The 25896-nt window shown below is 36.2% G+C and overlaps 1 protein-coding gene across 1 annotated transcript; it reads right to left on the reverse strand.

Annotated features, from left to right (window-relative positions):
- Positions 1 to 897: 897 nt before the first annotated feature.
- FAM46D (family with sequence similarity 46, member D) lies at positions 898 to 25555 on the reverse strand. Its single transcript, XM_011979453.1, has 3 exons — positions 25435 to 25555; positions 7476 to 7595; positions 898 to 3698 (listed from the first exon to the last, which is right to left on the reverse strand). Exon 3 carries the CDS (start codon positions 3678 to 3680, stop codon positions 2511 to 2513), a length of 1170 nt encoding a protein of 389 aa, XP_011834843.1. The 5' UTR covers positions 3681 to 3698; positions 7476 to 7595; positions 25435 to 25555; the 3' UTR covers positions 898 to 2510.
- Positions 25556 to 25896: the final 341 nt, after the last annotated feature.

The following is a 25896-nucleotide window of genomic DNA, read 5'->3' on the forward strand; positions in this document are numbered from 1 at the left end:
AATACCCTACTTGTAGAGCTTTGATAATGTGTGGATATTTTTGAAATACAAGAATATTCTGGTTTAAAAAATATGTACCTGCAGCTGACAAAATTTGTCTCACAGATATGAATGTTAGAATTATATTAAAAATTGTTTTCTTTTTTGGTTTTAGTTAGGTTCCTGAAAAAGAAAAACGTCCTAAACCAAGACTCAGTATTGCATTTGTACAAAATAAAATGACTACATATTAAACAGGCAAAGATAATACTGTTTCTCTCTGGTAATGGGATATCACATGCTTTAGAGTAGGGTTTTTGAAAACTAACTTCTATTAACTCCTTTTGGTAAAGCAGCTAGCATTCATTAATTTATAGAAAAACTTTTCCATTTACTACCCTAATGAGCAGAATGAAATAATACTCCTTCTCAAGGGAACTAGCCTAATCCTGGAGAGATATTCATACACTATTGAAAACTGGTATTTTTCTGGTTAGTTGGGAGCAAAGTACCAGCTTGGTAATGGTATCTATAGAAAGAAAGCCATGAAAAATAAAGCTACAGCTTTTTCTTCAGTGATACCATCCCCATTCAAGAGGTTTAAATTCGTTCTCTTGAGAAAGTCATAGATAGCAGTTCTGAGAGCTTTCCTTTCACAAGGGAAATACATGCTTAAAATGTTAGGAGAATGTATCTAGCTTTCAGGCCATTCTTCCATCAGGACTTAAAGCTTCAGGAGAATACCATAAATATTTCGCATTTTAGGAAAGAAGGAGTTTAAATTCTCAATGGGATCAAAGAAAGTTATGGGAGCACACGGGGTATGAGATATTTCCAAATAGCTTCAGAATTCTGCTACTCAGTATCAAATGCTACTCTGGAAAATATTGAACCCATACCCATGACATCACAATAATAGTCCTTTCATTTCTAAATATTTTATTGTATTTATAAATTATTTATTTGTCAAGAAAGTGGTAAGTCCATAGTGTTTTAAAGCTTCAGGGTTCTGTGATATATAATTCTTTAAAAATATACTGATGGCCACTCGTGCTGTGGTATAAAACATCTCAAAAATATTGGTTATTTGAAAATGCCATATTTGGTGTACTTCTGTCCAATATTGTAGTACAGTGAAGATAGGTTAAGCACAGTCTATAACTGGCAAATTATCAGGATACAACTGTCAGGTCACGTTGTGATAAAAAACATGTGATGGTCAATAAAAACTGAAATGGAAACTCAGAAAAAATCATAACCAAGTGGAAATATTGGAGTTTTCCAATGGCCTGATCCATATTAATTCAAGACAGCTCCCCTTCTGACACTTCAGATAATATTGGTCATGGATTATTTTCATTATGGGAAGAAAATACATTTTTAATCCCACTGGTAGATTTTTCTAGCAGCATACTTGATGTAGTAAGTATATATTTAGATATATTGTAAATATACACAGTTGTTGAATAAATTATAGTGTTATGCAAAAATTCACACAAGGAAGCACTTGAGTGGCATGTTAGAAAATGATCTTTGGTAAAGGCAAAATGGAAAACCTGTTTCATTTAGTTACAGTGAAAATATATTAACTTACTGAAATGGAATGTTTCTCAACATAAAAGATGTTTTTCAAATAGGCCACAAAATGGTAAATGCTATGGCTATAAACCTCTGCCTGTTTTTTCCTGTTTGCCATTTACAGTCTCTTTGTAGTAGTAAATGATGATAGAAAGCTTTCACATTCAGAGCTGGTCATTTTCATTTGTTTTAACTTATTTTGAGGGGTAAAAAACCCGGTATCTGATCTCAGTAGTAGTTGCACAGCTGTATGGTATTGTTATTCAAATCCACAAATTAACTAAATGTTTTATTACGTAGATGACAAATTACTAATGTCCAGGGCTTTCCAGAACCATTTTTTTCCCAGCATTCCTTTAAACTATAGAAGGATTTTTGTATCCGACCCAATTTAATTGTCAAAAATTGCTTGAAAAGTCCAGGGTTTTAATGTCTTCTGAATCTGTTGCTTTTGAAATTAGGCATTTCTGTTAAGTACTGAAAATGTATTGATGATATTATTCAATAGAAAAAAATAACTAAATGTAACAAAGGAACTGACTGAATATAAAAAATTTGGTACGTCACTGTACATCGTAATTTTAAAACACGAATCTGTCCTTTTATATTTTAGTCAAAGATGCAGGCATCTCTGATATGCTTGTCACAGTAAATTTGAAAGTCACAAGTAGTCAAAAGATTTGAAAATCATTTCAAGAGGAATACAACATTTGAAAGTTATTATAGCTAGTCAACATTTGAAAAACATTTAAAGTGGTTGGTTTATAGATATTGTATTTAATATGATGGCTTAATTGATCAAAAATTATTGGTAACTGCTATTCCATCAACTGTAATTGAAAATAATTGGTAACTTTACAAAAATAAGAATAGATCTTGAATTTTATATTTGGAAACTTGCTTTTAAGTGGTGTTTAATTAAAGCAAAGTTTCTATTGTTGCATATGTATTTTTTAACCCATACCATTTGACCCATGAAAGTGCAGTGGGTGGTATGGCAGGAAGATAATGGGGGGTGGCTCAGATGTTACATAAGTAGGGTACCCTGCCTCAGCCACAAAGTACGGAGCAGGCTGATAAAAGCAAGTTACCTTTTCTGTATTGGGTAGAATATTCAGTTCTCCAAGTACTTTCAAAGCCATCATGGTGATCAGGTGGAGAATCTGTCTTCTTTCATAACTCATGAGACAAACGGTGCTTTCATTCACAACTGCACGCAAGGTCATAAGGTAGTCATACTTGGTCATTCCTTCACCTATGAAATGGTTGTGGAGGTATGATTCAATTTTCTTTTGTTGTTCTTCTATATGAGGAAAATCAATAAAGAATCTAGAGCACATGTAACGTTCTAGGTTTTTGATTTCTGACATACAGGCTGGTTTGAAGCCATGAACCAGCAAGTTGCAGTACTTCAGAAGGCCACCACCTCTAATCTCTTCAGGTTTCCTGGTAGATATGAGCTTGTGTTGCAAATGCATCATTGCTTCCTGGAAGTCTCCATACATGCTTTCAGCTACCACAACAGGATAGGACTCTTTGGTTAGCTTGGCATTTTTGTCACTGTAGAAGTCTAACATGGGATCCAAAACAATTTGAAAGGAATCTACACTAAATTCAAACTGCCGTCTGAGTGAACTCACAAATTTTAGTTCTAAATTCTTTCCAGTGTTATTTGAAAGGGAGATAAGACTCCAACAATCATGCCCATTGCAAACCTTGATGAATTTCTGTACGTAAGCCTCTTTCATGATATCTGGGGAGATCTTTTCCTTCTTTACACCTTTTGGTAAAAAGTCAAGTAGACAACCTAGAACTGCATCCTTAACAACCTGAAATTCTTCGTTGCTTGGAAGCTCAACACCAAAAATAATGTCCAGATCCTTATAGCTGATTCCATTATGGCTTGCAAGTATGTAACTTGCTATGGAACCATTCAATCTGGCATCTTTAACAATAATTCCTTGCCCTATGAGTTGATCTTTCACAACATGAATGATGTCTTTTGGTTTTACCTCCATTGTGGGGAAATTCCCCTTTCCATGAATTGGAATTACTTCATCTAATACTTGATCCAGTGTTATAACTTGATCCCAAGTGAGATTGGTGAATCTGATTTCAGACATTGTGAAGTCAGTAGATCACTAGACAGCAAGCAAAATATTGGGAAGAAATATGTTAGCACCTTAAAATCAATGCTAAAGCATATAAAAAAGTTAAAAATAGACTTACCCTCAACATAAATCATGATAATACTAGGAAGGAAACTACCAATATATTTAATCATATTTAAACATAAAAGTGAAATAAAAGCCACAATTATTATGTCAAAGATGTTAGATACATTGATGAATGCAAACAGATTTCTCAGGAATTTGCTGGAGTGACTGTTGATACAAAATGGTGGCCTTTTTCAATCTTTCTTCATGTAAATCCTATGATGATGGTATTTCTTTGGCGATATAAATTTTGTTCATGGGATAACCATGATGTATCATTGAGATTAATTATCATGATTTTAAAGTGAGATCAGATAACATGTCTCTGTGTTAGAACCAATGGACTCAATAGCATAGTGTTTACAAACAATATACATAATCTTCAATCCCATAAGCATCAGATCACTCTCTCATATACTTTTCAGTTTCATACATATAACTACTCTTACTTTAAAGAATATTACTGAAGTCTTCTGTTAGCGTATGAGCTCCTTTAATTCCTTAATAAGGAAAGCACCAAATTTAACACCTCTTCTATGTGCCCAGTAGCCCTTTAAAAAATGTTAGTTGAAGGAATGTCAATTTAAAATGAAAAACAGATGAGATTACTAAATTTGTACCTGAAATGAGAATAAGAATATATAAACCCATAAGATTCCTAAGCTTTAAAAAATGTTCACTGTAGATTTGCAATATAATATGCTCAGATAATTTTATAGTTTAGGGAATTTTAGGAAGTTAACATTTTATAATGTATAGTAACACTATAAATGCAAGTAGATATAATCATGTAATTATGTACAATCACAGTGATTACATGGATCTTCAAGTACATTAATAAGCTGTCTAAACAAATAAATCTAGGAAAGTAAGTAACATTCAGCACGGATATAGTTTTGGGGTTAGGCATTTGTTTCTGACTTCCAGAAATAAAAAACAATATGAAGCTTAAGACAGATTTGTGTAGAAAGTATTCATATTTCACCTATCTAAGGAGCTATCAAAACAGAATATAAATATTTGAAGTTTAGTATTATGTACTTCCCTAGTAGAACTACAGCAAACGGAATCATCTTATTTGACATCTACATGGACTAGTTTGATAGTACATGCATTTTGCAAAAGGCCAATTAAGCAACAGCATATCTGTGTTAGTGAGAAGGAAAAATTAAACCTATTCTGTTTCTCTGTATGAAATCCTTAGAAATACGAACTACAGACTGAATATTTATTTTTATTATATGATGAAACGACCCATGAAATAGGATGCTTGTTTTAAGCCACTTTAATGACTGTTTATACAGTTTTATCAGCCACGTGAATATCCAAATCAATCCTTAAAGACGGATGGATCAAACTGACTACATATCAGGCTTTCAGAATTTGATAACTTATCTATCCAATGAAATGATCTATATAGCATCTTTAGGACACTGGAAAGGGCAAGATGCTACATGAAGTGATACAACATGCAATGAGAACTGGTAATCTTATTTTCTAATTCCTTCTCCTGAAATTATCACTGAATTATTACAAGCTAACAGTTTGTTATACTCAAATTCTCAATCTAGAAAAAAATAGTTCATAATACTGGATGGCTTCATGTAAAGGTTTTAGGAAGAAAAACAATTTACCTAATACACATTTTTAAAATATCACATATAAACTATAAGATTTTAATTGATCATACAGCAAAAGTTCTAAAATTCCTTCTTCATGTGCAAATTTGTTTTGCAAATATACATTTTCCTTTCCTTAATGGCAAATTTCCATTGTCAATATCAGTAAAAATTTTAAAAAAATTCAATGTTCTAATCCTAGGCCTACAGTCTCCATGTAAATCATCTATGATCTGAAAATAAAGGAAAACATTTATGTTGCTATATTGACATTACTGAAATTACCAAATTCTTTCCCAAACAAAAGTTGACAGGACCTTTATATACAAATAAAACCATTCAGAGACATAACTAAAATAAATCATTGCCAAAATGCAGAATTCCTTGATCAAAAGATATCCTTCAAACCAAGAAATACGAAGCCCTACTTAACATCTTGGATCTGTTCCTAGATACCAGAGAAGGGAGAAGATAGGATTTTGTTTCCCAAACAGAATCACAGTAAGATCTTGCAAAGATAAGAAAGTGGCCCAAAATTCAACCTCACTTTACACCAGGAAAGTGGTGTAGAAAAACTGTCCATCAGTGTGCAACTTTCCAATAGCCACTTAGTTATCTATGCTAGTGATTTCCAAACGTTCTAGTCTTTTCAATTATCTACAAGCTTTAAAAGCACACATATAAAATAGTTAAGGCCTAGCATTTCTTAATAATTACAGAAACAGTGAAGACAACTTGCTAGGATGTGGAGAAATGGTGTCCTTGCATGAGCAACACATTTTTCAACTGTCTAAATCAAGGCTTTAATAATCAGTTAGTTTTTTTTAACTTTTCTCTAGCCATAAATATGAAAGCTTGTTTTTAAAATCAAGTCTATTTTATTGACATATCATTACTAACTGACAAATTCTGAGTTACCATATCACTAACTACCTTTACTGTTATATAAGAAAATGAAAATTATAAATTTTTTAAATTAGCCCTAGAAAAAAGTGTAATTATGATAAAAATTTGTGATACATATACACTCAAACATACATATACATATAGACATATATAAGCACAAAATATAATAAAATACATGTCACAATGGAGTAAATATAAGTGATTTGTACTGATCTGGAATCTATACATGCCTCCAACAAGGTTGACCTCTATTAACATGAATAATCAAGATTTGACAATAATGTTATGCTCCGTTTGGCACAGCTACTGTTCATTTTCACATAATGTACAATATCAATGTGTTATTAGTACAAATTTCAAATATGGCATTAAAGTAATAGGACTTATCTTAATGTGTAGATTATGGCTCCATATTTAATCACATATAGTAGAGTCAATCACCCATGTATCAAAAACAGCACATTAGAAAACTTGTTGGGAAACTTAATTTGAATTTTCTAAATCAAAAGTATGGCTAAATAGAAACTTTGGATGAATGTCATGGTAAAGGTGGAAAAACTGCAACAAAGCCACCCACATTGCTTATAATACTGTCTTGAATACAATCCAACTCTTAGTTACTGAAAGTGTGTTTACTGAGTATGAATTATAAAGCTACATTTTCATGAGTTAAAATTCCAAATTCAAGGTAGAAACTCTTCAATAACTTTCCACATAAACCTCAACAGAAGCACAAAACATGAAATTTCTAATTATCGTTTTCAAAATGTGGAGATCAGCAGTTCACATTGCAGAATATTTAAAACTTCTTTTGGCTCCCTGTCTTCTCCCAATTTACTTATCCTTTAAGCTATCATTTTTCCCATCTAGCCTAACCTATTAGTATGCCTGTAATGTATCTGACTATAGTAAATGCCCAAATCAATACATTGTGGTTTCCATTATTCAACTGGTTAAATTCATCTGGGAATGCAAAGCAAAGCAAGCAATTTGCCAAGATATCACAAAAGACTGTGAATGGATATTTGTATAACAAATCAAATGTAATTGTTCTCCCTATTACAACCCTATGTTCCCTCTGACCATGGGAAAAATAGGAAGTTAGCCACTCTTTACCTGTCTATATTAATCTTAGAACTATCTTTTCAAAGAGAATGAGAAAAGATGTCATACTTACATTGAAAGGATTACTTTCAAGAATGCAATATAGTTGAGTGAAAATGATTATTCAGATCCTTCAGTGAAGATAGGAATTTTCATATTATCACTGAATAAAGTCATAAACCAATCAGAAAAACTGCAAGATAATACAAGCAAAAATAAAGTTAATAGATATTATATACAAAAAATATAATGATGTCCCACAGCCAACAGTCCTGCAAATTATATATATACATACATACATGCATACACACACACACACATACACACAGAAGAAATGATAAAATGATTGCTCTAAAATAGTGGTTGTCAAATTTTAACATGCAGTGCATGTTAAAATTTGACAACCACTATTTTAGAGCAATCATTTTATCTGTGTGTAAATACACAGATTTCTGGGTCCCACCTCTAGAGTTTCTAATTTAGCAGGTCAGATGTGGGGCCAGAATATCTGCATTTCTAATAACTTCCAAGATGATGCTGATGCTGCTGGTCAGGGAATGACACATTAAGAACTGCTACACTAAAGAAAACTGAGAAGAAATGGTAAAGGAAAAGTAGTCTCAATAGCAGTGCCTAGTCCCTCATATTTTGGCGATTTCTACTAAATTTAAAACATTACATTAAATAATACAGAAAATTCTAATCAAAGTGAATGCGCTTTTAAACCATAAACTTTTGAAAACATTTTAACAGTGCAATATTGTTTTGTGAGCTGGACATTAAGGCTAGTAGAAAGTCTTTCTAAAGCTTGTACGTATTGTGGTCCTAAATCTAATTAGTTCTCTTACCTATAATAAATGATTGTATACAAAAATGAATTCTTGTACTTTAGAAACTTTCAAGTTATATATCCATATATACCTACCTATAGACAAACAACAAGATTTTGGTCAGAATGTATTATATTTCACCAGTATAAAGAAGTATTAAACATGATTTGACTATGGGAAAGAGGTATTAGATATTTTATTTGACATATTGCATTTGTTTCCAAGAGAAGATATTAATGTCTGTGAGAAATAATGGTTCAGTATTTAATTAAACAATTATTTACTCATAATCAACCATTATCCCTTTAAAATACAGATACCTATTTCAGAAAAAATAGTATTTTCTTATATCAAGAAGAAAAGATGATACATATCAAATAATATCAATTTGATGTTTCCATGCTGTGTTCAATAAGATTGTAGAATACCCTGAATAGTATACTGCAATAAAAAAACTATAAAATAAAGTGTTAATCATCTCACAGAAGTCTCTTGCATTGTTTTCACTGTCAAAAGTAAAACTTATATTATTACTTTAACCCAAAAGAAAACTACCATTGGTATTTTACTCATTCAATACTGAAAGGAACAACAGTAAATAAAATACTGATTTTGATACTTGTGAACCAATAAGCCAGGTAAGGTCAGACAGAGCCCTCACCCAGTCATTAACTTTGTGTCTGGCTCCATGATGAAAAATGTAAGATGTCTACTGTTTTGTCATTTTGCTCTTCAAAAATAAAGTTGTGATATCAGTTAACTAGTTGGATGCTCAAATCATATACTTTTAATAATTGTTGGGAAATACAGAGGGAGCTGTAAAAGGAATAAAGCATTAAAATAGCTATGTAGCAATAAGAGAAACCCTTTTAACCAAATTATCTTAACAGTGAAATTTGATTTTCTTTTCAACTATCAACACTGCAGATATCTTTTGTGCTTGTTTATTGTGCTAATCCAAAGCAAAAGGATACCAAAGACAGTAAAAGGCAAAGCAAGTGAGTTGTTTTAAATGGTTCAAAAGTGATCTCTGTACCAACAGAGAGCTCTAGAGCTTTAATTGCCTAATTATAGAGAAAGCTAATTAAAAGCAGAAATGTGTTTCCAATAGTCCTTATTGTATCAATAAGAATGAGACTGATAAAGAAAATGTGGCACATATACACCATGGAATACGATGCAGCCATTAAAAAGGATGAGTTCATGTCCTTTGCAGTGACATGGATGAAGCTGGAGACCATCATTCTCAGCAAACTAACACAGGAACAGGAAAACCAAACAAGGCAGGTTCTCACTCATAAGTGGGAGTTGAACAATGAGAACACATGGACACAGGAAGGGGAACATCATACACTGGGACCTATTGGGGGGTGGGGGGCTAGGGGAGGAATAGCATTAGGAGAAATACCTAATGTAGATTACGGTTTGATGGGTGCAGCAAACCACCATGGAACGTGTATACCTATGTAACAAACCTGCACGCCCTGCACATGTATCCCAGAACTTAAATTATAATAATAATAAAAAAGAATGAGATTGAAAACAAATGTACTTTTAATATACTTTGCCTTGAAAAAGTCATTGATATTTTGCAGTTTTCTCTATATATCAAAGATTTCTCTAATTTTTCCAGATATCTTGAATCTACAATAATTGTACATATTTTCTTTTCTGAATGTCTACTATATTTAGTAGACATTCAGATATTCTATTTAATAGATACCCATATAACTTTGAAGTAATTCTTAGAATAGCCACCAAATTAGAATATATGCCCCTTTAAAGGCAGATATTATTCCATAGAATAATTTAGATTATAGGCTATGGAAAACTAGTAGTAGGGTGTAAAAAAATAGAGGTACATATACTTAAAGTTGACCCCATGTTGTCCACCCCATCTTTAAATTAAGATTCCTAGTTGCAACACCTTAAGGCAGATACTTTATCTATGGTTGTAACACTAATTTATTCCTGTAATAGCTAAGGCTTTAAAATGTGTTTAAAATAAAATGGAAATTAAGAAGTTGAAAAGAGCCAGTTTTTATTTTCAATTAGGTTCATTAGTTTTTTGTTCCACTAACATCTGGATAAGTTTTGCTTACAAAAGAAAGAACTAAATCTGTGTTTAGAGTCCAATTGTAGATTCAAAATATTTAAAGGAACTTTGTTCTCAATAAAAGATAGCATTAACATTAAGCTCTGTAGACAACATATGAAGATCCTTTTATAAATACTATAATCAGAATATGTTCATCAGTTGTTCTAAATAGGCAGCTACTTTATCATCTGTTCAAAATATATATCTTGAGTAAAATTTGTTGATTGATTTTAATAATATGTTAGTCTGTCCCTCTTTGAGGACTTCTGTATTAATGCATTACATTAAAAATAATTATAAAGCAATCTTGAAACATATTTCAGGTTAAAATCTGGCAAAGGATGAAAGTTTTAAATCAAAAAGTATAACAATTTAAATGAAAAACTGTTTTACATGTTTCCAATGTTTTTATCTAGGTAAAAAGTATAATATTTAGTTTATCTCTGTATTGTTGAATTTGGAGTTGTAATCTAGATGTGTGATATTGTAATAGCCAAACACAACAAATTTAAATAAGTATGAGGAAGTCATAGTAAGACTAAGCTATTTGCATGCATATATTAAACTTTTATTATCGTGTAATTATAATTTTTATATGATTGACCAGAATACTTGAATTGCACAAGAATACTTACATCACAAAATACTGTATCATTTATGCTAAAATACATTGTGGATGTTAACACTGTTGATGTGCTGAGTCTATAGCATTCAAAGTTTCAGAACGGAGTTCTCAATAACTGTTCACTTATATAGTATTAGTCATTTTCAAATTTCATTCCAAAAAATGACTCACATTACTATAGATAATGCTAAAACAACTCCAATTTGGGTCAATTCACAAACTTATTTTAGTTGCAATAAGGTTCATATACCAAAACAATACTTGCAAAAATTCACTTGTCCAGGACTCTACTAATGAATGTGTTCATTTCCAAAATTTATAGCCACTCACAAACGTACCTCAGATAATTGTGAAGCTTGAAAAAGAGATGTTTATTTTTAATTCTTAATTTAAAATGTCTTTAATTATATTTAAAATGAAGTTATTTCACGCACTTTTAACTACTATATATGGGGTAATGCTCGGAGATGTATGTAGGCAATGTTTTTCAGGGTTGACCCATGCTAGGAGGAGAAGAGCTTCAATTTATCTTGTACCAAAAGATGATGGGAGTGTTAAAGATTTTAGTTTCTATTCAGACCTATGAGAAGGCAGGCATATACTTTCCATGTTAATGCTATTTATATCCTGCTCTGTCATTTCTTTTTAACTTTATGATCATCGCTTTTAAAATACTATGCTTAGCTCCATTTCCCTTCTTTTGTTTGTTTGTTTGTTTTGTTTTTTGAGACAGAGTCTTAGTCCATTCCCCAGGCTGGAGTGCAGTGGCGCGATCTCGGCTCACTGCAACCTCCACCTCCCAGGTTCAAGAGATTCTCCTGCCTCAGCCTCCTGGGTAGCTGGGATTACAGGTGCCTGCCATCATGCCTGGCTAGCTTTTTTATTTTTAGTAGAGATGGGGTTTCACCATGTTGGCCAGGCTGATCTCAAACTCCTGACCTCAAGTGATCCATCTGTCTCAGCCTCCCAAAGTGCTGTGATTAGAGGCATGAGCCACCATGCCTGGCCTCCATTTCCCATTTTAAGAGTCAAAGTGTTCTTACTGACAGAGATTTACACAAATTCCAAGTTTCCTGTCATTTGATGTATAGAGAAATAACTTCTTGAAATTCTTACATGTAGGTGGAACCATACTACAAGATCCTTGACTTAAGAGGCTTAGGTGAAAGATTCATTGGAATAATTAAAATAAACATGCTAGGCATCTATAAACATGAAGAGAAAATAGCATACAGGTCCCAAAAAGGAATAGTTCTCAATTTAAGAGCTTGGTGCGCAGAAGCTTTCCCCAGGCTAAACTTCTGAGAAATCTTACCACATTCTTCTCACTCTGCCCTAACCCAGATAAATACAATTCTTGCTGTGTTCACTTGTTTGTATTGCTATGGCTGTTATCTATTGCTTCTAAGGATAAAAGTGTACACTGTTATAAGTAAATGATTGCCTGGTTTCTTTCAGGTTTAGCATCATTCCCTTGTAGTGTGGCAGCAAGAGAGAAAAGTTAGGCAGTTAGGGTGGGTCCTTGGTAAAACTCCTTTAAGCAGAGAAACAGCCTGAAATATCAGGCTGCAGGCACAGATAAGAAAACTTGCACAAACCTCTGGCCCACTCAGATAAACGAACAAGGCCCAACATAGAAATGCCTTTATTCTTTGTGCCTAAGATATGCCCACAGCCACTTTAACAAGGGAACAAGGCTCAGCATAGAAAAGCTTTTGTCCTTTGTATAACCAGCAGGCTTCAAGGAAATAGTCTCTTCTCCTTTTGTGGGCATATACATGGTGTGTTCTGGTGGGTTCTGGTGGTCACTTTCATTTCCTTTTCTGGACAAGCTTTGGACTGTGAGCCCAGTCTCTATGAATCATCACTTCAGCTCCTGATTGGTCCCAGGGCCAAGCTTTCACTTCAGCTCCTGATAGGTCCAGGCTAAGCTAAGTAGCCCCTATGAATCATCACTTCAGCTCCTGATTGGTCCCAGGCCAAACTAAATCACACTTTCTCTAAGCAAGCCTACAGATTAAGCATATTCCTTCCCTTCCCAGTCCATAAAAACGCTGGACCCCAACCTCATGGTGGGCAACTAATTCTGGCACCACTCTCTGCTGCAGAGAGCTTTCTTCTTTCACTTATTAAACTTTCGCTCCAATCTCACCCTTGTTTCTGCGCTCCTTAATTCTCTTGGACATGAGACAAAGAACTCCAGGTACTATCTCAGACAATGAAGTACTGCTACGTATTTTGGTGCATTGGCAAAAATACAACATATTTTACTGCATTGGCTGGGAAGAAAGGGATTCAGCTAAAGGATAAGAGCAGACCATTAACTCTTTACTTTCATTTCCAAGGCTTCTTATCCTAAGTATTTTTTATCTCAAGAGCAAACAAAAACAGTGGGTCCCTTTCAGCCAGTTAAAAATGAATAGTGTGGCTGCCAGCCTTAAGACTCAGGGGAAAGGCTTGCTGTAGAGAACTTTTTCAATCTCCCTTTGCCCTCACATGTTGAAAATGTTGACTCTGTTCCAATCCAGTTTCCTTTCACAAAGGACCTAATGTCACGTGAGGCCAGAAGGAGGTCCTCGGGGCAACTGAAGGCATCTGGCTGAGGCTACACTTCAGTGTTACCTGGAAGCCCTTGGACTAACTCCTGTCACCAACAGCCCATTAGGGAATTGGCACAGGGACTTCCAGTCTTTTTCTATCACATTTTCCTTCTTTCTTTTTGCAACTATCATGTTTCCTATCCCTGCTTTGTATGCAATGTTGTAGATGTTTTTGCAACCTGGGGATATAGTCTTATTGGGCAAAGTCAGCTGGAGCCCTAGGAATGTAATTCAACAAATTATTGTCTCTGTGGTTTCCTTAAAACGGGGGATTCCAAGACCTGAATCTGAAAACCTATTTATCTCCCAACAATAGCACTCAATGGAGTTAAACAGGAAGCTATTTCTCCCCAAGCAACTATCCCCCCACTTCATTTAAGCTGTTCCTTTTCCCATGTGAGAAGCCAGCACTGCCCAGCAGAACTAAAATACTTTTCTATGAAACAAGTTGATATGGTTTGGCTATGTCTCCACCCAGACTTCATCTTGAATTCCCATGGGTTGTGGGAGGGACATGGTGGGAGGTAATTGATTCATGGGGGAAGTCTTTCCTGTGCTGTCCTCATGATAGTGAGTCTCATGAGATCTGATGGTTTTAAAAAGAGTGTTGCCCTGCACAAGTTCTCTCTCTTTGCCTGCTGCCATCCATGTAAGACGTGACTTGCTCCTCTTTGCCTTCCAACATGATTGTCAGGCATACCCAGACATGTGGAACTGTAAGTCCAATTAAATCTCTTTCTTTTGTAAACTGTCCAGTCTCAGGTATGTCTTTATCAGCAGCATGAAAACGGACTAATACACAAGTTAATTTTCTTCTGCTGGGAGACATACTTTAAGACAGCCTATCAAGCCCTAAAACTCTCTAACTTTTGCAAAGTTTTTATCTAACAATTCAGACCTTACAGCACCATCTAGTGGGATGGAATTTTCCTCCTTAGGGAGCCTTGTCAGCTCTTTGCCCCAAATTTCTAGTTCCCCATTTTTTTTCTCTCTTACATCCCTTTATCAGTCATCAGGCCCTGTACCCTATTTGTAGTCAGAAAAACTCCACTTTCAATAGCCAGGAGGAAGCCATCCTGGTAAGACAGATTCCAGCCTTGATGCTGCCCCCATCAAAGGCAAAACAGCCATTCAGTCTTTGTGTTCTTTTAAGGCACATGCTCTGCATATAACTACACTGGCATTTAAACAAAAATGGGATTTTATGTTTGGAAGTCAATTGGTGCCATTCTCTGGAATTCTAATGTTTCACTGGGGCCATAGGAAGGGAAACCAGAGCTAGTATTAAAACAATCCCTCCGTTAAAGAGTCTTGCCCAAATCCAACTACTACATAATCTCTCTTAGGCCACTAGGGTACCTTGGGAGCCTCATGGGCCAAGTGGGTCTAGGAAACCAGCAAGATGGAGGGCTAGGGTCACTCTGGGTCACTCAGAAAAGAGAAAGGAGACACCTTCCCCCCTCCTCTTTTCTAGTTGGGTAACAAACCATCTGCAGTCTGTACTCCTCTTGAGTGCATTCTAAAACTCCTTTGACCCTAGGACTCTAGGAAACTCCTTTGACCCTAGGACTTTAAAGAAACAAAAACGGCATATATTCTATTGTACAAGCACGTGGCCATCTTACCAACTGCAGGAGGGAGAGAAGGCCTGGCCTCCTCAGGGAAGTGTTAATTTCAACACTATCCAACGACTAAATCTTTTCTGCAGACCGTAGGGCAAATGGTCTGAGGTTCCCTACATACAAGCTTTCTTTGCCTTGCAAGATAACCCAGATCTTTGTAAGCACTGTAAAATTAATCCTGCCCTCTTGGCAGTCATATCAGCCAAGCCTACAAAAAATAACTCCCCAAAGTCAGAAAAACAAACCCCTGGGTAACTCTCAAATGCAACTTTTAAATGCCCTACCTTTCCCCCTTATCCAGGGCCCCCAGCAGTCATATCATCAGCTCCTCTGGCTGTAACACCCAAGAAACCCCCAATTTCGCTGCTGTTTCTGCAGGAAATGACCAACGGACATGGTACTATTGGGGTTCAAGTTCCCTTCTCATTGCAGAACCTTAAACAAACAAAGGGGGTCCTAGGCAAGTTTTCTAATGACCCCAATAAGTATATAAAGGCCTTCCAAAATCTAACCCAAGTGTTTAATCTTGCATGGGGAAATGTTTTGTTACTCCTAGCCAAACCCTAATGGCTGCCAAAAAACAGGCAGCCCTACAGGCAGCAGAGAGATTCAGAGACAAACACCATGTCTCCTATAGCCAGTCAACAGAGAAATCCAGTCAAAAGGGAAAAGACGGTGAAGAAGGAAAAAAAAAAAAAAAAAAAAGCAGGATCCTCATTCCCAATAGAATTCAGAGAACCAGAACCAAACATCTTAATTACTGTAAACTGTCTTTGTTAAATAAAAAACCAGATGGCCTTTTTAAAAAGGCTGAGAGAAACTTTAGTGAAACACACCTCCCTATCTCGTAATTCAATTGAGGGACAGATAATCTTAAAAGACAAATTTATTACCCAGGAAGCCCCTGATATCAAAAGGAAACTACAAAAGCAGGCTATGGGACCAAAGAGTACCTTATAAAAACCTCCTGAAGGCAGCCTCCTCGGTCTTTTACAACAGAAACCAGGAGGAGGCCCAGGAAAAAGAGGGGAAACACAAGAAAAGAACAGAAGCAGTAGTGGCCACTTCACAGGTCTATAAAATCCAGAGTCCTGGCTGGGTGCAGTGGCTCATGCCTGTAATCCCAGCATTTTGGGAGGCCGAGGCGGGAAGATCACTTGAGGTCAGGAGTTCGAGACCAGTCTGACCAACATGGTGACAAAAAAAAAATACAAAAATTAGCTGGGTGTGGTGGTGGGGACCTGTAATCCCAGCTACTTGGGAGGCTGAGACAGGAGAACTGCTTGAACTCAGGACGTGGAGGTTTCAGTGTGCCACTGCATTTCAGCCTGGGCAACAGAGCAAGATTCTGTCTCAAAAAACAAACAACAACAACAAAAAATCCAGAGTCCCCTGGTGCACCTGCTAATTGCTATCAGTATGGCAAACCAGAACACTTCAAAAGGGAGTGCCCAGGCAATAAAAAAGCTACCTCAACTCTGTCCAGTTTGTGGTAGGGACCACTAGAAGGCAGACTGTCCCCAGAAGTGCAAGTCACCAGGTCCAGGGCCTGTCTCACAAATGATCCAGTAGGACTAATGGGTCCTGAGGCTCAACTCCCCGGCTCCATCAACTCAGACTGCCATTATGACCCAGGGACCCTGGGTAATTCTGGAGGTAAAAGGGAGGAAGGTAAACTTCCTTCTAAACACCGAAGCTGGTCTTTCTGTTCTCCTCCCTAATCCAGGCCTCCCTTCCTCCTATTGCACAATCGTGAAGGGCTTTGCACTAAAAGCTCTTCATAATTTCTTAGCTAAAAGGGAATACAGGGCCTCAAAATCTAAAGCTCAGCTCTGTCAGACTTCAGTAAAGTACGTGGGTCAGCCTTATCAAAAGGGATGAGAGCACCAGGTGAGAAAAGGATTAAGCCCATTTCCTTTAACAGTTAAAGAGGATTCTTAGGCATTAATGAATTTTGCAGACTGTGGGTACCTGGGTACAGTGGAATAGCTCATATGCCACCTCATGAAAGAAACTCGAGCAGATAAAACTCACTCCCTAACTTAAGAATATAAAACTCAAAAGCTTTTAACCAGTTAAAGCAAGCCTTGCTTGAAAGCAGCAGCCTTCTTCAGTCTTCCCATAGGGAAGGCATTTAATCTCTATGTATCAGAAAGGAAGGTGATAACCCTGGAAATTTTAACTAAGGCTCAAGATGCAGCTCAACAATCAGTGGGCTATCTAAGCAAGGAATTTAACTTAATGGCTAAAGGATAGCCAGCCTGCCTCTAAGAAGTTGCAGCGGTGGTTTTGCAGGTGCCAGAAGCCAACAGGTTAACCATGGGGAATAACTTAACTGTTTATACCCCACACAATATAGCAGGACTGCTGTCCTCTAGGGAAAGTCTCTGGCTAACAGACAATCACCTCCTCAAATATCAAGCTTTGCTGCTAGAGTGATCTGCAGTCAACCTAAAAACCCCACCTTGTCTGAATGCAGTCACTTTCTTCCAGAGAAAACTAGAAAACCTAAACATTACTGTGAACAGATAGTGGTATAAACCGATAAAAGAAATAATAAAAATCACTGTTTATATTCTCTGTAGTTTTAATAAAAATAATTTTCTTAAAAAGTTCTCAGCTTAATTAAAAGTGGATATCTAAGTTATAGGTATATTTTTAAAGGCCTTCATGTTTTTTCCTCTTCATAAATGTTGTTTTTCTGGAAAAAGCTTTTTCTCAGTCAACTGATTTATTTTTCTCCACTCTGTATTGCCACTCTTGGTGCATGCATAAAAGGCCCTAGGATAACTTCTGGTAACCCAGGACTCCTTGAGAAAACAGAAAAGTCACCACAAATCCCATCTTGGGAAAAATATCTGTTTTCCTCATTAAACCCCCGAAATTAGAGGCAAATAAATACCTCTCAAAATCTGTTTTCACCTTCCAGGTATGCCTGTTTATCAGGCTGCAGAAACTACATACTTTCTGAGCCCTATTCTTAAATGGTTCCACCCTAAGCTGCTGGATTTTCTTCTGCCTGGCTGTGTAGTTATACATGTGTTGCGCGTGTAATGTCTATTTAAAAAGAGCTCTATTTAATTAACTTGAAAAAGGAACATCACACACCGGGGCCCATCACAGGGAGGGGGGAGCGGGGAGGGATTGCACTGGGAGTTATACCTGATGTAAATGATGAGTTGATGGGTGCTGACGAGTTGATGGGTGCAGCACACCAACATGGCACAAGTATACTATGTAACAAACATGCACGTTATGTACATGTACCCTAGAACTTAAAGTATAATATAAAAGAAAAAAAAGAAAAAGGATAAGCACTTGGATCAAATATTTTTTAAAGGGAAAAATAAAAGCTCTGGTACCTTTCAGTTCATATGACTTTAATCTTTAAAAACTAAAAACAGCCTTAAAGATTACTGGTAAAATGCAAATATCTTCAAAATATAAATAGGTAGTCTAAATTATGCAAGTCACATACTAGTTTTGCTAAATATTTTAAGGTTTTAAACTGCTTCTTTGGCGTTTAAAAACTGTTCAACTTGCCTGTTTCACAATGGGTAATGTCTGGGGACATACGAAAGTAACCATGCCCCTAATAATGCTGAAAAAAGTCAAACTTTATCTGCACCTACTATATAATTAAAACAACTTACCAAGTTTTACATTAAAGTTAAAAATTGCTAAGCGTTACCATTATAACATGTAATTAAGTCTACTGTATTAGTCTATTTTCATGCTTCTGATAAAGGCATACCTGAGACTGAGAAAAAAAAAGAGGTTTAATTGGACTTACAGTTCCACTTGGCTAGGGAGGCCTGAGGATCATGGTGGGAGGTGAAAGGCACTTCTTATATGGTGGCAGCAAGAGAAAATGAGGGAGAAGCAAAAGTGGAAAGCCCTGATAAACCCATCAGATCTCGTGAGACTCATTCACTATCATGAGAATAGCACAGGAAAGACCAACCCCCAGGATTCAGTTCTCTCTCCCTGGGTCACTCTCACAACATGTGGGAATTCTTGGAGATACAATTAAAGTTGAAATTTGGGTGGGGACAAAGCCAAACCATATCAACTACTGCAAATGGATTTACATGCAAGGTGTGTGAAAAAAGTAAAATGTGTTTTTACTAAAAAAATTGTAAGAAGGCATGGAAATGTACATTTTGCCTAGGGATAAAGAATTTTCTCAAATAAAGCAGAAGATTTAAGCAAACTATGGAAAAAAACTGTATGAATTAATCTTACCATGAAAACTCTGTACACACATATTAACTAAATTCAAAAGAGTATTACATATATTTTTCTTTAAGTTCAGCATTAAAATAAAAGCACAACAAGGTACTCTTTTCAGCAAAATGTGTAAAGGGTTATAAAATGTTTGTAAAAGTCTCACATCATGATCAAACTGGTTAAAATTAAATATAATTGTCCATAAGGTTTCATTAAAATTGGGGTTAACATTAATAGTTAACTAATGCAAGGGTAAAATTTGGTTCTTTCTCTTGAACAGGATTTTCATGTAATACTAAAGGCTAATAAAAGGTTTTCGAGTTTTCAAATTTTTAAGTCATCATTTTAGAAAAACAAATAACTTATGGTAATCTAAAACTCCATTCATAACATCAAGTGTTTTAGATCAATAACATATTTAACAGGCTTCCCAAAATCAATTGTCTTTCCTGACATCTAGCTTTCGGATGCTACAGAGGGTCTCTGGAATGTCCAGAAAACAGGTAAACAGAATTATTTAACATGTTTAAATACATGGAATTGCCAAAGTAATGTTTAATCTTCTTCAGGTTATATTTCAGTAAATATTATTATTATTAATTAATTAATTTATTTTGAGAAACAGTCTCACTCTGTTGCCAAGGCTGGAGTGCAGTGGTGCAATCTCGGTTCACTGCAACCTCCACCTCCTGGATTCAAGCAATTCTCCTGCCTCAGCCTCCTGAGTAGCTGGAATTACAGGTGCCCGCCACCACACCGAGCTAATTTTTGTATTTTTAGTAGAGATGGGGTTTCATCATATTGGCCAGGCTGTTCTCAAACTCCTGACCTCAAGATCTACCCACCTCAGCTTCCCAAAGTACTGGGATTACAGGCATGAGCCACCACACCCAGCCTTCAGTAAATATTATTAACATATGTTATAAAACCATATGGGATGTCTAAGGTCCTAATGTTTAAATATATGCTATCAATTATAATTGAAATTATCTTAAACTGTTGTAAACCACAAAAATAACCAAATTTCTTTGACAATCGTGTTTCTAATTGTAAACACCCTGATCATTTTGTCATTTAAGACAATTGTCTGCTTTAATCCTCTTCATAAAAGGTTTATACTCAGCTGTAAAACTTTAACAGGTGCTCTCAAATGCAGGTTTCTAATAATGGAAAAGCATACAGGATTAATAAAAAGCTGAAATGTTTATAAATATCAAGCAGAACAAGAGTTAACTGAATGGACTGAACTAATAAAAAGCTAAAATAATCTTTTAAACTTTTGCTCAAGATATTGCTAATCCTTGTTTTGTTTTTCAGTCAATAAAACTTATTTTAAACTAGATACAGCCTTTAACAATTAAGTAAGGTATACTTCTGTAAACAAAATGTAAAACATGTTTGTTTCTCTCTGCCTGGTTCCTCTAAAATTCAGACACTAGTTGTAAGCATTCTTAACTTCTAACAATATATTGTTTGCATCAGTGCAATAAGAATGCATTTCCTTTTGCAACAGAACAATTTAAAAACTGGTGTTTTGCCAAGGGTTTAACTAAAAGAACGTGTTTCCCTGTAAGAAGTCCAGCTTAACTTGAAAAGCCAATAAAAGCCCCTTGGAAAAATTGGCCTCATATTTTGTCTACACAGTCCCTGTACAGGGTTCCTAATCTGTGGTGAGTAAAAAAGTCACTTTCTAACAGGCCCAGAACACCATGCTCTTGAAATCTCAGGAAAAAAGGAGTTTACCCAACTCATAGGCATTTAAGGGTGCAAACCCATGGCTGGGCTCAGCTTTAAAAAGTCCTATCTAAGATTCCTTGTAAAACAAAGTTCCATCAAAGCCCATCTAAAAGGTCTATGTAAAGGTAATTATTCTCGCTGCAGTTTATGAAATAATCAGTCCAAGTATGAGACTGAAGTCGATTTTACAAACAACACAGTCTTATCATAATTTGTTTTTAACAAAAATGAGGACTGCAGAAAAAAATTGTTTCAAAACTTATACAGCTGTCATTAATTTCTAGTCTCAGTAGTTGTTTTCAAGTTTTTGCCTACCTACATATTAAACTAACCCTATTCCTGTAAATCGACCAGCAATCTCCAGCTACTGCTCAAAGGAAACAAAAGGGAATGGGTAATGTAGAAATCAAAAACAATATTCTAGTTCTGGAGAATTATCCCACAAGTCCTGCCAGGTAATAAAAGTAAATAAAGTGCCTATAAGTCACAAGTTTCTTTGTTTAAAAAGTAAAACCAAGAAAGCTAACCGAAGCCCAGCCCCTTGAATCCAAATCGTAACAGTCATAACTAGCCATCACTTAGCCTTGGAATTTTTAAGCCGTCTTTACCTCCACCCTTGTTTCATTGTAATACATGTACTCTAATAAACCACATTGTTTCTTCTCATCTAAAGGCTATCAAGCTACAAATGGCAATGCAAAAGGAACCATGCATAAACATGCTTTTCTTCCAAGGACCCTTAAGCCAGCCACAAAAGAAACCCTAGTTGCTGTTCCCCACACAACACCCCTCTCCAGCAAAAAGTAGCTAAAAAAATCAGCGCCTAATCTCCCTAACAGCAGTTAGGGTCTCCACTCCTGATGGGGAGAATAAGAGAGAAACGGTAGGCAGTTAGGGTGGGTTCTTGGTAAAACTCCTGAAATCAGAGAAACAGCCTGAAATATCAGGCTGCAGGCACAGATAAGAAAACTTGTACAAACCTCTGGCCCACTCAGATAAAGAAACAAGGTCCAACATAGAAACACCTTTGTTCTTTGTGCCTAAGACATGCCTGCAGCCACTGTAGTTAAGAGAACAAGACTCTGCATAGAAATGTCTTTGTCCTTTGTATAAGCAGCAGCAGGCTTCCAGGAAATAATCTCTTCTCCTTTTGTGGGCGTATACATGGGGTGTTCCAGTACGTTCTGGTGGGCACTTTTTTTTCCCTTTTCTAAACATGCTTTAAACCATAATCTTGGCCTCTATAAATCATTGCTTCAGCTTCTAATTCATCCCAGGGCCAAGGTCTTTGGCCAAGCTTTCACTTCAGCTTCTACTAGGTCCTGGACCAAGCTAGGTAGCCCCTATAAATCATCACTTCAGCTGCTGATTGGTCCCAGACCAAGCTAAATCACACTTTCTCCAAAACAGCCTGCAAACTATGCACATTCCTTCCCTTACCAGTCCATAAAAATCCCGAACCCCAGCCTCACAGTGGGGAACCCATTTGGGCCCCACTCTCTGCTGCAGAAAGCTTTCTTTTCTTTTTTATTAAACTTTCACTTGAAACTCACCCTTGTGTCCACGCTCCTTAATTCTCTTAAATATAAAACAAAAAAACTCTGGATACTATCTCAAACAACAAAATACTGTTACATATTTTGCTGCATTGAGAAAACTACAACTGTAGCACTACCTCCCCTTGCTACTGTTCCTCTACCCCTTCCAGTGGCTGTAGCTGGTAGAGATTTATAGCTATGTGAATTCAACAGCCACCAAGTGAGCTTCTCTTGCTTCTGATGTACATGACGCAGAGTTGCTGCCTCTCCAAACTGCCACCAATTTCAGAGAAGCAAGCTGGCCAGAGAAATCTCCAGTCCCTTTTGAAGGGACTGGCTGATAATACTCTAGAGTACAATGGGCTTTCAAGCAAGCTGGGAGCTAAAGCCACCTAGTGAGACCAAAATGCCATTCTCTCTGCACTGGATGCTGTGCAACTCACCATGACACTCACAGTAAACCCAGTAACCTCATAAGCTTTTTCCACATCATTCCAAATCACTAACCCCTCTGTGGATAACCTTGTCAACACTGAAGGGGACTCCAGAATTATAGCCAACACCATATACAACTTTCACATCCCTCTTAAACACTGTCTGAGGAAGGAGAAAAGTAGCAACTCACCGCAATGTTTCTAGAAAAAGCTTTTTTTTTTTTAAAAAAAAAAAAAAATTCTGTTCACAGCTCTCTCTCTGTCTACTCACCACACCCTCTCAGACATTAAAACTTACCTCACCAACTGCTGCTCTCCTCAAACCCATCCCATCAAGGAGAAACTACAGGGGTGTGGTGCTAGCATGAGGCTCAGGAGGGAGCCTGCTAGTAAGCAAGCAAAAGAAGGGGCCATTAAAGAAAGATAAAATGAAATGCATTTTTTTTTTTTTTTTTTTTTTGAGATGGAGTCTAGCTCTGTCACCAGGCTGGAGTGCAGTGGCGCGATCTCAGCTCACTGCAATGTCTGCCTACCAGGTTCAAGCGATTCTCCTGCCTCAGTCTCCTGAGTAGCTGAGATTACAGGCATGCACTGCCATGCCTAGCTAATTTTTGTATTTTTAGTAGAGACGGGGTTTCACCATGTTGACCAGGATGGTCTTGAACTCCTGACCTTGTGATCCACCCACCTCGGCCCCCCAAAGTGCTGGGATTACAGGCATGAGCCACCGCGTCCAGCCATGAAATGCATTTTTTAAAGGGAGAGAAATAAAGAAAGAAGGAAATCATATGGATTCTACCTACCCCAGGTGGGGTGATCTCTTATTACCTTCCATTCTCCTTCATTGCTGAACTTTCTCCTGTGGGATAATACGACCTTTCTCCTTTCCTACACCAAAAACTATTTTCCATTTTTTCTTATAAATAATGAATTTCCAACTTCCCACTCTGTAACCTCCACTTTTTCTCCCATTCCCCAACACACAAATAACTCCTCCTTCTCCTCACATTTCTTCAAGTATTTCCAACACAAATACAAATTTAAGTTCATGCTCAGAAGGCAGTTTTGCTGAAAGAAGTGGCATTTTTTTCTACTCAGTTTTTTTGTTAATTCTCCTTATCATGGGGAAGTCCCCTCCCTCATTTCAACACCTTCTGCTCTTGGTTTGGCTACAGATAAAATTTAAGTCCTCATGTTTCCTCTCGCATCTGCAGTTAATTTTCATAGGAGAAAAAGGGTGAATGATAATGACATTCTTTAAGGAAACAATTTCAAAATGCAGTCTTTGATATTTTACAATACAATTGGCTTAATAAAATCCACTAAGTTTATGATTAATTTGATTATTTTTCTAAACTTTACTTGCATTAAATTGTTCTACTAGAGGAAAATAAGGTAACTTCACTCTTAAAGTGCTTAAAAGCTATACAAGTGAGGTCAGGTGCAGTGGCTCATGCCTGTAATGAGGTCAGGAGATAAAGGCCATCCTGACCAACATGGTGAAACCCCGTCTCTACTAAAATACAAAAATATTAGCCGGGCATGGTGGTGCATGCCTATAGTCCCGGTTACTCAGGAGGCCGAGGCAGGAGAATCGCTTGAACCTGGGAGGCAGAGATTGCAATGAGCCAAGATCATGCCACTGCACTCCAGTCTGGCGACAGAGCAAGACTCCATCTAAACAAACAAACAAACAAACAAAAACTATACAAATGAGATAAGTCATGAGTGCTTTAAAGGAAAAAAAAAATCTGAAAAGGAAGTTCAGGACTATATAAAAAAATACACAGATATGTAAACATGCTTGGTTACCTGATAATAACTGGAACTAATTACCTGTAGTAATTAAAAACATTTGATATCTAAAAAAGAATTAGGTGTAGTCTTTTACTTTAAATACTTCACTTCAGAAACAAATTAAATTTTGAAAATAATCCACCATCAGGCTATTTATTGAGATGTCAATGTGTCAATCAATGTAGGATGTAGTAAACTCTCTTACTCTGGAGTTCCAAAAAAACATAGTAATTCTTAATACTATATCAATATATCAGTTATATTATGTCTTTTATCTCTTACTCTTGAGCTAGTTCAGAAAATAAAATATTAAAACAATTATTGATGCCCTTTTAAACATATTAACTGAGTTCAATTTTACCACAGCCATGATTTTAGGCACAGTTATTAATGAAAGAGATAATTTTCAAAGATATTTTAGTTGAATCAAGTAAGTTTCTGGACAAAATATCAACATCAATTTTGATGTGTGCTCAGAGTTAAAACTAAAAGAAAAACTCCCTTTCTACAAGATTTCTCACCGTGTCTTCTGATAGTAGACTTTGCCGAATTTAACAAACAGTCCTACTTTGAAGACTAACGTCCTTTTCCAGAGTTGTTTTTCACCTGATCTCCCCACATTCTCTATACCTCACTTGCTGCAATACCAGGGTTACTGTTGCCAAGAGACAAGGAATATTATTATCGCATCATTAATGCTCTTATAGATGGGGGAATTTTCAAAAAAAAATTTAAATGGGGCAATTCTGAGTCCCAAATCTCAAAAAGGACAATGTTATATTGGATATATTAAAGATTAAAAACAAGTTCCTCAAGATACTTGAACTTAAGTTAAAAATAGTGAAGAGGGAGGAAGGAGAAAAAAATAGTGAAAATAACCAGTTAAACCATGTAGATTCGCATAGATAGGCAAACATTTTTGTTTTGTAAGTATTGTAACTGCCTACATGTGACTTCAAAATTAAGTTGCAATTTCTGAAATT

Source organism: Mandrillus leucophaeus, unplaced genomic scaffold, assembly GCF_000951045.1.
Source record: "Mandrillus leucophaeus isolate KB7577 unplaced genomic scaffold, Mleu.le_1.0 Scaffold2011, whole genome shotgun sequence".
Classification (NCBI taxonomy): Eukaryota; Metazoa; Chordata; class Mammalia; order Primates; family Cercopithecidae; genus Mandrillus; species Mandrillus leucophaeus.